This window comes from Dryas octopetala, chromosome 7 (genome assembly GCF_963921425.1).
Source record: "Dryas octopetala chromosome 7, drDryOcto1.1, whole genome shotgun sequence".
NCBI lineage: Eukaryota > Viridiplantae > Streptophyta > Magnoliopsida > Rosales > Rosaceae > Dryas > Dryas octopetala.
The window spans coordinates 18480395-18492619 of NC_141372.1; the positions used below are offsets into that span (position 1 = coordinate 18480395).

Below are 12225 nucleotides of genomic sequence, written 5' to 3' on the forward strand. Positions count from 1 at the left end.
CTGCTGCTCACTTCCAGTCCGTGGCCTATGTTAACCCTGCTACCCCTTTAAAGGACGGTGTGTTGCTAGAGAAGTCTGAATTCAAACCTTTTCACAGGTTTTTGTGGGATTTTGTGCGTCACAATATCATTCCTACCTCCCACAATTCACACCCTTCTGCGGAACAAATTCAAGTGATGATGTCTTTTCTGAATAAGGATCCTGTTCCCATAGGATTTCTTATTTATGAACACATTCAGACCAAGACAATAGGTAGTGGTCGTGACCACAAGGGTGCCCTCATTTTCCCTCTCCTTATTCACCTCCTCTGTGCCCGCAGTGGTGTCTCTTCTGTGGCTGACTTGGATACATTTGCTGAGCCTATGGCTGACTACACGAAAACAGTCATGAAGGTTAGTGAAACTTTTGCTCGCAAAAAGCGAGGGGATCAGGCTCCTTCTCTTGAACAAGCAAACGCTGCACTTCTTGCCAAGGTCAAAGGTCAATCGGCTATTATTGTGGATCTCATGGCCCAACTAGCAGCCCACACAGCTCATTTTGCTGCCTTTGCCATCGTTCCTTATTCTGATGGACTCCACACTGAGGATGGTGATCCACATGCTGACATTCCTGATCAGTCCGATGAGGCTCCAGAGATGTACCCCACCGATCCTCCAGTGCCAGCGAGCTCAGTAGCTTTTCAGCCTGTAGATGACTTTGAACTTGCCATGCAAGCCCGTTACAGAGATGCTGCTGCTGCTGCCAGTTCTCAGTTTTAGGGGGAGTTAGATTTTAGGGGGAGTTAGAATTTAGGGGGAGTTAGGATTTTATGGAATTTACTCTTTGAGCATGTATTTTTCTCTTGCATATCTCTCCAATTTTCTGTGCTTTTGAACTGAATTTTCTTTTATGTATGACCTTTTGTCTTTCCATGACAAAAAGGGGGAGAATGTATTAGTTGTTTAATCTCCATTGCTTGCTGCGTTTCAACTGCATACTATCATACTTTGTGTTGTGCAAGTTCTTCCTCTTGCAGGTACATTATAACAAGTGTTGGGCTGTGTGTTGAGAGTCTTGTGAGGTGAATGGGTTGATGTTTTGTCAAGGAAAGCCAAAGGGGGAGATTGTTAGTTTCTAGGATTTGTTATGTTGGCTATTTTCCTTGTCAAAACAATTGTATTAATTTGTATTTAATCACTCACAAGCTCTAGGCTAGATTTAGGACAAGTTCTGCTGCATTGAAGAAGTCAAGAATGAACAAAGACACAAGGTATACTGCACTTCATTCATTTCATGAAATTAACAGATTTTTGTCTATTTGACTAGTCATTCACTGATCATAAAGAACAATGTTTTTCACGTACAGTGGTTGTTATTTAAGTCACAGTCGCTACAGTAGGTCCATTTCGGGTCTTTGCTTTTTAAGCCCATTTCTTGAAAGCCCATGTTCTGTTTAGTACTAGACATGCATGTGCATTGCACATGGCTTGGTTCCCCTACTGTAGCAATCAGATCTGATTGCATCTTTGCCATTCACGCCACACACCTTCACACATCAGCACTATTCATCATCTTCCCCATTTCTGATTTTTGCAAAATAAAGCAAAATTCCTTTTTACAGCTCCTCATTCCTATCCTTAGTAATACTAGGATACCCCTCTAGGACAAAGAGAATATGCCCCTCAATCGTCTCTTGTGGACAGCCATTAATTGGCTTCCACGTGGCATGGGCGAACATGAATGTTGCGTGGGTGTGTACGGGTATATGGGCATTTTTGGTTCAGATCTTTTCTGGGGTCGATGAGCAATTTTTGAGCGTGTATTCTTGGGGTTTCACGTCTGGGTATTTTTCATGTGAAGTGCTCATCTTCAACCTTTTTCAGAAAATGGTCTTTTAATTCTTGAAAAATCATAAAGAGATTTTCTGAACTTGTTTTTGTTTAATCTAAAATTCTATATGGGTTTGAGTGCTTAAATGTTTTCATACATTCTTCAAACACATTCATTTTAGATTTAAGTTGAAGGATTCAATATCAATCTTTTCATGCCGATAGCTTGAGAAGGTTGATCTTTGTTTGTGAATCCTACATTTGCATATCATGTTCAAGCATTGATGAAACCACTGGGCTTGGTGCGGATTGGTGCCAGGGGTTGATGAGCTTGGAGTGGAGCTGCCTTCTTCATGAATGACCAATTGCCTTGCTTATGGAAGTTGCACAAAGGGGTAAGATAGCTGCCACTTAGTCTAGGACTTAGTGATTGAGCTTGTGTGCTGAGTGCTCCCTTTTGTATTGAACTTCTGATTTAGTGGATTGCCTGGTCAGCTGGATAGACCCCCAGTTTTTACCCTTTGTGGTTTTTCTGGGTGAACATCTTGTGTGCATTTGTCTTCCTTGTTTGTGTTGTTATGATTACTGATTCACTCAACATTTAAACACAAATCGGTACTGTAGCTACATGCTGGAAATTGATATATGCCTTATTTAAATTGTCTACCTAATCACACACCACTGTAGTTGTGGATAACACTGGGATGCCTACTGTGATGGATCCTCTGAGTGTATAGGATGTCACTTGATCCTTGGTGTGTTTGATTTGTGTTGTTTACTGAAGTGATTTTTGGTTTTTAGAAGTCAATGTGGAGTTTCACATTTTTGTTACTGGACTGTCTGAGTTGTGTTTGGTTGACTAGTTCGTGAGTGATCACATAAACCAAAAATTGGGGTCCGATCACTGAAAGTGAAATTAATCAAGTTAATTGAGTGAATAGATCACCTAAATTAAACTTTCAGTATAATATATATAATTTGAATGAGAGGAAAACCAAGGTGAAACAATGTAATACAACAAAATATCCACAATAATAGTTAGTGAGTAAAACCTTTGCATGCTTTCACACATCTTCTGTTAAAATCTGACATGTGTCAAGTTCAGAATACTTACCTGCTAGCCGAACACGAATGACCAACTACCCATACCGGAATCCAATCAACATCGATACGGTAGCGAGAGTATCCATTCCTAGTGAATACCACGTAGGCTAGCCTCCCCAGAAGGACATTCGACTAGCCCGTCCGTAAACACCGCCTCATGAAGTTTAAGGGATCGAAACCCAAGCACACCACACTGGGGCCTTTTACTCTCAGGTCACAATGGTAATTACAGTAAAATCCATACAAGTATGCCATAAAAAATTCATGCAATACATGAAAACAATTTCATAATATATAGTATTATCAAAATACGGGAAAACCCTATAACAGGAACGTGGTGTTTTCCCCCTACCATTTACCAATGTAAAAGCCCTGCCTATCTCCAAGTCTACTTTGTCCTCGCGTACCTGTTGGGAAACTGGAGTTCCAAATCCAACGACAGCTATTAGGAACGTACAAAACGTACTCTCGACCTTGACTGTTAAGACTAGGTAAAATTCAAAGGTTCGAAATTAGCGTAACTGCTAGGCTTCTCTGAATTCTTGATCCGGCATAACGTTGCTTCCCGAGGCAAAAAGTCATGTCAGATCGTTTGATTTCTACTTAGGTTCATTTTAATTTTAATTTCAATTTCCACGAACATGTAGGCGAAAATGGCTCACCTATTGGACTTCTAGAACTCAAGCTATGATCAAAATAGAAAAATTTCTATTTGATCTAGAAAATTAAAATACTCCAAATTAGATCTAGAAAATTAAAATACTAAAGACTCTTTGTAAATTCATTGGATAATTTCCTGAATTCCAAAAAATACGAGGTCTGCACCGTTGGTCTTCTATACACAAACAAAACATTTCCCGTGAAGGCGTGTTACTCGAAAAACCTGTCGGTCTTGAGGGAAAACAAATTCCTTTCACAAATAAATTCTAGAAAAGTTCAAGAATTTCTATAAAGTCTCAGGAAAATTCTTAAAATACTTTTGGAAATTCCCAGGCTTCACAAATGGTGAACACATAATCGACTAAGAGTTGATATATGTATCCACAGTAAATGCTGCTGCAGCCAGTTCATCATGTTTATCTTCTCCTATTTGTCGACTATCTGTCCATTTCTCATAGGATCGACCTTGTACTTATATGTTATGCTTACCTCAAGCGATTCGTATACTTGTGAGCTACAACTTGGTATTCATTTCAAATTCCAAGTAAAACAAGTTGTACAAAAAGTGGTAACAACAAAACATCCTCAACCTTTTCGGGGAATTGTTCGGCAATGATAGGACCCAAGCAGCGGGTCTCGCCGTTGGTGAGGATATTGAATATCTCTTTCTCTGCCACAACGCTGATGGTTTTTTTTAGGGCTTCATTAAACGCTTCTGAACATGTGGCGATGGTAGTGAGGAGTGATTTTGGAGTATCCTCAATAATTGTGACGGTTCCAACCAGAAGAGGAACTCCAATGGATTCCCCGACGGCATGAGTACTAGTAGTGGCAGTTGCAGAAGTCACAGGGGCGTTTATGGCAATATTAGGTGCAATTGGAAGTGTCTAGGTGATTTTGGTAGCAGTGACAATCGCAGAAGTAGAGGAAGATGAAGAAGTTGTAGTGGAGGAAGCCATTGATCTTGAAAATGAGAAGAAAGGGACTGAAAGTGTGGGTTTCTGGGAATCGATCTGAAGAACATAGAGCAAATTTACAGTGAAAGCAAAGAGAGTTTGTGAGTTCTGGAAAGCGTGAAGAATTGAAAATGGCTAAGTATGGTTTATATATGGGCTTGGATGAAAAGAGTTGCGAGTGGGATTTGGTGGGAATTCGAATTTTTTTAGATTTTGAGTTAATTTTCTAAATTTCATGATATAATGAGTTGTGATTTTCGAGGCAAGTTTTAGGGGCTGAGTGAACAACATGATTGACGTTCGCCTAGATTTTCGTGCATCCCATGCCGCTTACTTACCCACATGACTTGAGAGAATTAAATGCGAAGATTTTGGTGCTGTTGGCGGATCTTTTCCCTTGAAGTTGGATTGATTACAGATAAAAGATGGATGAATTAAGTTTAAAATGCTAAGTGTTGGACATCTGACATTTTCACTGAAATCAACAAAATTTGTGAAGAAATTTGCAAGAAATTCTGGTAGTGAGAAAAACATTATAAAAGCTTTACATTTCCTTAACCACTCGGCGGCTGAGATAGCCAATGCTCAAGGAAATAGGGGGCATATGTTTACACCCTATTTTGGTATTGGGCCGAATCCACAACCGAACCTGACTTTGTTTGAATTAAGGCCCAGTTGTTGTTCGAGAAGAAGCTTAGCAATTCAGCCTAAGTCCAAGAGAAGTTGTAAGTTCTAGATGATTCCAATCTAGTAGCGGGTGGACTAGGAGTTCCAAATAAGGCAAGAATTGGGGAAGCTTAGGCGTGAAGGTAAAGCAAGGAGAAGTTCAAATTCAAGTAAGAAAAGGATTTTCCTAGAAGTTAGGAGGGTGATCACTATATATAAAAAGGCATTATGCATAAAGAGGCTCTCTCACAATCAATACACAACTTTTAGAGCAACCTACAATTTTAGAATTCTCAAGATCTCAAGCATCTAAATTTCTCAAGCTTTCAAGTTCTTTTCTTTGTTTTTAGCTCTGCTAGGGTTTGCTTTTCCTTAGAATCGATTTTGTTTGGGATTTTTAGTCATTGATTTCATGTTTATTCATCATGAGATTCATTGTTAGAAGTACAATTGTTACTCAATTTCGTGATAATCAAGTTATTCATACTTTCTTCATCAAAGTTCATTATTCTTATTTGCATCCAATCACACTTAACATTGTTTTATGCACTTTCGAACTCGAACAAACAGTCACAATCACACCAGACGAGTAATTAAAGTCCTTGAAGATCAAGGCAAAGTGAGCCTAGGCAAGTTTCATGTTCCTTTACTTGCTGTTCAATTGTTTGAGAGGAGAGTTAGATTCGGTGCAAATCACACAAACTTAATTATTTATGCAAACGACTCTCAGCCAAAGGCAGTGGCACGTCCGTAATTGTTCAAAGGACTGCAGTGTTCTTACTGGAATTCTTGGTGGTTCTTACTGTGAATTTTAGGGGTAACAGCATCCAAGCATAAACATTAATATATAGGAAAAAAAATTTGTGATTCAATGTAGCAACAACCTAAGTTTTTCCTAATAGCCTCTAACTTGAAAGATTTCCAACTCATAATCATAATACAAAAGGGCTAGCCACATGACCCAAGTTGTTGAAATAAGAATCGTAGCGGTGTCACGCCCCGGTTTCCCAAGGCATGATTAAGGAAAAAGGGATAGTAAGAAAGGTAGTATATAGCAACCATAACTTGGTCTCTATAGAGTCCAACCTGTATAACCAGTTTAATTTCTGTCAATAATATAAATTCTCATTAAAATTAAGACTTAATTGTATTTTTACCACCCAAAGTTTGAGTTGATTCACATTTTACCACCTAGATGTTTATTTGTCTCACTTTACCACCTACAACTATTCTTCATGTCCCATTTTACTTTTTTCCGTCAATTCTATCATTCAAACCATAAAAAATGTTGATGTGGCCATTCCGTCATTCAAACATTTGTTAAATGATCCATCTCTACTTTTCATTCATCCATAACCTGCGTCTATGAACCATGGCCATACAACTAAATCTATAATAACAACGTGCAACGTGCTCCAAAATAAATAAACAAGTCAAATAGATCACCAAATTAAATACACCAACCGCCACCCATGGCTCCCAGAATAAATACATGCCAAAGAAAATAATATTCCATACAACACACATAAAGAATAAAATCTATATCTCCCAACAATACATTATACATGCCACAGCTACTATATCCAAAAAATAATAATAATAACATCAACCATGCATGCCTCAACATCCAAGCACCAAAATCAACATAATGTAGTCTCGACGTACTATTGGCAATCTGAGTACCTGTAAAAGTAATGGGGGTGAGCTTCTGCATGCTCAGTGGGAAAATATTCAAATCTCATTATGGGTTTAAATGCACATGACAAAATAATAATTTTAGGATGCAGCAAAATAGTAAGGGTGGGCATTAATACCAGAAATACCGAAACTGTCCCGTCCTGTCTCAATCAGTCACATCCCGAAATTTTGTTCTCTCATCTCGTTCCGTCCCGTTCCTAAATGGAATGGGAACGATTCTGATGTTTGAAAACCATCTTGTCCCGTACTGTCCCGAATTATATTTTATTTATTATTTTGAATTTTAAAACTTTCTCTCTCTCTCTCTCCAACCATTTATTTATTGTTTAAAATATTAAAACTCTCTCTCTTTCTCTCTCTCTCTCTCTCTCTCTCTCTCTCTCTCTCTAACCCACGACAACCAAGTCCCCAGCCCTCACTTTGTTTCCTTCTCTCTTCCTTTTTCTTCTTTATCTCCTCCTTCTCTCCTCCTTTTTCTTCCTTCTCTTTTCCTTCTCACTTCCTCCATCTCTCTCTCTCGCGACCAGCACCAGCCACCCAGCCAGGCCGCCACCCAGTCACCTCCAGCTCGCGCGCAACCCAGCCCAATCGATCACCCACCTCACCGTCCGGCCACTTTCTTAGCGACCCAAGGCCACCCAACCACCTCTTTTTCTTCTTCTTTTCGTTTGGGACCGGGTTGGTACCGAACCGATACCGAACTAGTTTGGTCCAGGACGAGACGGTACCAGAGCTCCAAAACACCCACCTCATCCCGTACCGATCTCGAACCCAAAGCATGAGATGGGAACGGGATGAGGTTAGTTATGTCCCCCCCCCCCCCCCCCCCGGGGTCCCGTGCCCACCCCTACAAAATAGGGATTCATAATCAATCAACTAAAATTAAACCTTTATTTATCAAATAAGTACACCTCAAATAATTTAAAAAATCCAGTAATAACCATCTATATCTCAAAACCAGTGATACCATAATCCCAAAACCATTTTCTATTTCCAAGGCATTACAAAAACCATTTTCATGTATATTCAAAAAACCGTCACAAACTGTTCCACATTAAGTTTCCAAAATTGCCTCAACCCAAGAGACTAACGAGACAGATTTTACAGTTCTAACCAACTAAAACCACATCATAGGCTTTTATCGCCTATAGAACATATGGAAACTTCTATTTAGGTCCTTTAATTTAATAATTTACTAAATAAAACTTTATTACTTTTAAAATTTTAACTAAAATCTAATAATATTGTTATCATTCCATATTACAAAATATTGGTCCATTAGTTTTAATTTTTCCACACATACTAGGTGCTGAGCCCTTGACAGTCATTTTCGAGTGTTCGTCAATACATTTTTACTTCTTCCCAAGCTCTGGTTTGTTGGCTTTATATTAGGTTTTAACTCTGAGATTTTGGGCTCTTAGAGTTAAAACCTAATATGCAACCTTCGCAAATCTCATTTTATACCCTAGGAATATATAAGGTGAACCCGTACCCTATACCCTCAAAAAATAAAAAAATAATGACATATTTCTTTGACAAGACAATGGTCAAAGGGCTTTATTTAGAAAAGATAATGACTTTATTTGGAAAAAAAAAAAAAAAAAAACAAAGTCATAAGGTTTTTTTTGAAATATGAAATGTTAGAATGACTAAACTCTAATTTTCCATATAACATATACGTGTGACTATTCTTGAGTACGCCTGAACAAAAAAAAGTCACTAACTAACTTGAGCCCTAATTTTCTTTGGCACATAAATAAAAGGCATTCATTGGTCAGCAAATCAATGAAGAGGACTAGAACCCAAATACTCTGCCAGTAGTCTGGCAGAGTAAATACAGAGGAAATACATGAAAACGAAACTAACATGTACATACAAATACATGTAAATATATAAGGAAAGAAAGGAATATAAGACAAATACTTAAAATGATTGTGAGTTTGAAGAGTGCAATTAACTGTTAAGGCTTCATCATCTCTACCTTCATCATTTTCAAAATCATCAACATATCGAGTGAAAGGAGAGGTAAGAATAAAAAGTTGGAAACTGATAAGCTTGTAAATTTCCATGAAATTTACCTTGTAGATGCTTCGACTTCATATTCAAATGAAAGAAGATTGTAGGTTTGATTTCCTGTTCCTTTATTGTTCACCAAATTCTGACATTTCTCTGCTGTAGCATTCCTGGACACCCCTCTTTCAATTGTATATGATGGTGAATCTTTAACTCCTGAAGAAGAGGCAGTGCCCCTTCGTCTATCATCACCCACTTCAATCTAGTCACTCTATCAAATTCGTGGAGTCTTAAAATCTTAAGTTTCTGAAATCCAGTTGCCTCAAAATGAAGTTGCTCACCATCATATGCATCCTCGAGCCAGAGTTCCAATAAATTAAGCAATGCTTGAAGAACATTAAGCGGGTCATCCGTTAACTTTGCCATAACAAAACGTATTTTTGTTAGATTATGGAGTTTAGAAATCCAATCCGGCAACTTCTCTAAGCGCCCCTTCAAGTAGAGACGTTGAAGTAGTGGAGGGGGAGAAGATATAGATTGCAAATCAAGAACTTCCTCAAACTCGTTTATTGTACAAACAAACAATGAACGAAGGTGCCTCATGTTCTCAATTGCAGTGCACAGAGCCTCCCCATTTTCTTTCTTCAAATTTAAAATCCCCAACTTCCTCAACTGTTTCAACTTTCTTAAGTCTCTAACCAAGCCATCACCATGATTTGCATCCACATAGCATAAATACTGCAAGGCTTCTAAAGATCCAATCCCATCTGGAATCTTAACTCCTCGTCTAGTAGATCCAACAAGAAGATGTCGCAGCTTAGGGAGCCCGAGAATCTCAACTGGTAACAGACTCATATTAGGACCTCTCAGTTCCAAAGTCTGTAGCTTTTGTAGCTTACCTATGGACTTGGGAAGCGTTGATACTTTTGTATCTCGCACACTCAAATACGTCAAATGGAACAAATTTCCAACTTCGTCAGGAACACTTGTTATTGGAGCATCTTCAAAGTCTAATATTTTCAAAAGCTTGGAAGTTGTAATGACTGTATTTGGAAAACGCTTTGGCAATTCATTTTCCCCAAACATGCAAACTGAACGAAGTTTTGGGAGATTAGTGAACCTTGGGACGTTAACTTTACTATTACAGATTGACAGGCGCCGGATTGACCACCCACCAAAACCAAAACTTAGGTCCTCTTGTTCTGACAAAACTTGGCAGAAGTTCAACTCGTTATGCTTCTGAAGAATGAAGTCGCGCACCAAATCATGGATTTGACAGCTCCGAGCTCGTCCATCGAAAAACACCTCCGATACTTTAACCAAACTTCTATGAATGAGCTCATTCAAGTAGTCTTCGGCTACCTCTTCCACTGTCTTGCCATCGGCTTCTTTTAAAAACCCTTCGGCTACCCATAGACGAATCAATCGTCCACGTCTAACAGAATAATCCTCCGGATAGATCCCAAAGTACAAGAAACAAGATTTGAGGTAGCAAGGCAAATCATAATAACAAAGGGATAGGATTTTTGTGATACTTGCGAGTTGGGGATTATTTTCTAGCTCAGATCGGAGACTGTCATGAAACATTCGCCATTGGGACACAACCTTGTCTCTTCGTGACAAAACACCACCAATTAAGACGATCGCAAGAGGCAGTCCTTGACATTTTCTTACAATGTCAAGAGACAACTCCTTCAACTCTTGGGGGCAACGGCCATGTAAATTAAACTTGAACGCCTTCTTGCAAAAAAGCTCCCAGGCCTCTTCTTGAGACAGAGGTTGGAGTTCAATGACATGAGTAGAAGAAGCAACATCACTCTTACGCGTTGTGATGACTATCCGACTACTTTTTTCATTTTTGGGTAAAGCATGTTCCATAGATCCCCAAAAATCTATGTCCCACACATCATCAAATACAACCAAGTACCTCTTTTGTAGCAGAAACTCCCTCAGTTCTTGAATAAGCCGTGTCTGATCCATTGCATCGATGGTCCTCAAGAGCTCCTCCTCCTCGTTGAACTGCTTCATCATGGTCCTTAAGAGCTCAACCATATTGTATGATTGAGAGACAGTGATCCAAGCATGGCAATCAAACTTTCCTTTCACTTTTTGGTTGTTGAAAACGATTTGGGTAAGAGTGGTCTTGCCAAGTCCACCCATGCCGTATAAAGAAATTGTTGTCCGTTTTGATTCTCCCTCTAACAGCCCTTTGTTCAGTTGGCGCATAGGCTCTTCAAAACCAACAATTTCAGTTTCCCCAATGAAAAGGGACGCCAATCCAGGGTAATGCCATGGAACACCATTGTTGGAGCTTGAGCCTTGCTCTGATGAGGAATTGAAGTTATATCTGCCCCGTCTTGCCGTGATCTCGCACAATGTTCTTTTGATATCTTGAAATTCATCGGACATCTCACGGTGGCTCCATGTCATCAATTTCTTAGTGAAGCACGCAACTTGATGGACGAAATTGATGAGGAGTCCACATGACTGACAAGCCTGTTTTGACCGATGACGTACATATTCGTCGATGACATCCTCTGTGCGATGAGCTACTTCTCGCACTTGTTTCACCCACGCCTTGATACTTCCATCCGTCTCTGCCTTAACATCTGCATCCCTTAGAAATGATCGAATGCTCTCCAATTCACCTTTGATGCTGTCCACTTCTTTGCGGACACCTTTCAACAATTTGGATTCTTGGGCAAGCAATGGAACCAACTTGTCAACAACAACAACGTTCACAGCAATCTCAGCCATTTCTCTCCTCTCCTCTCTCAAATCTTTCACAGTGGCTTATTAGGATTTTGATAACTTTGCAGCAAGTGATCCTTTTCCTATATAGAGATAAGGAAGATGAATTGATCAATCAATAAAAGTTAAGTATAGAAGCGACAGGGCCAGGGCGGCAAGCCGGCAATCATTATTGGTCTTACTTTATTTAATTTTTTGTGGCCGGTCATTATTTAATTTTTTTATTCTTTTATTACCAAGTGCTCTTTATTTAATTTTTTTTGGTGATACTAAGTGGTCATTATTTAGCAGTTAGCACTTACCAAAGTGGGAAAAAATCAAGTGCAATGTAGATTCCTTAGCCACCATTTCAGGATAAGTTTTCTTCCATAGTGGTGGACACTCTCATTCCACCCGCACCCGCAGGCCCTAATATTATGCCACGTGGCTGTTTCTTTCCAAAATCACCCAAAAAAATTTCTTAAAAATCTGTAGTTCTAAAATTATTAATTAAATCTCAGGTGTGCTAAGAAAAGCAAGTAAGCTAGTGTTTTTGCTGGACAAGCAAGTAACCCAAAACCCATTTTGGT

General features: G+C 39.1%; 1 protein-coding gene across 1 annotated transcript; it reads right to left on the reverse strand.

The window, feature by feature from the left end:
• Nucleotides 1-6605: 6605 nt before the first annotated feature.
• Nucleotides 6606-11777, reverse strand: LOC147280251 (disease resistance protein RPM1-like). The gene is made up of 2 exons (XM_086252591.1): nt 8971-11777; nt 6606-6877 (listed from the first exon to the last, which is right to left on the reverse strand). The coding sequence occupies exon 1, from the start codon at nt 11660-11662 to the stop codon at nt 9041-9043; it is 2622 nt and encodes an 873-aa protein (XP_086108717.1). The 5' UTR covers nt 11663-11777; the 3' UTR covers nt 6606-6877; nt 8971-9040.
• Between the last annotated feature and the right edge of the window lie 448 nt (nt 11778-12225).

Excerpts from the sequence above, each read along its gene's own strand:
- LOC147280251 (XM_086252591.1), bottom strand. The coding sequence starts at position 11,662 with ATGGCTGAGATTGCTGTGAACGTTGTTGTTGTTGACAAGTTGGTTCCA.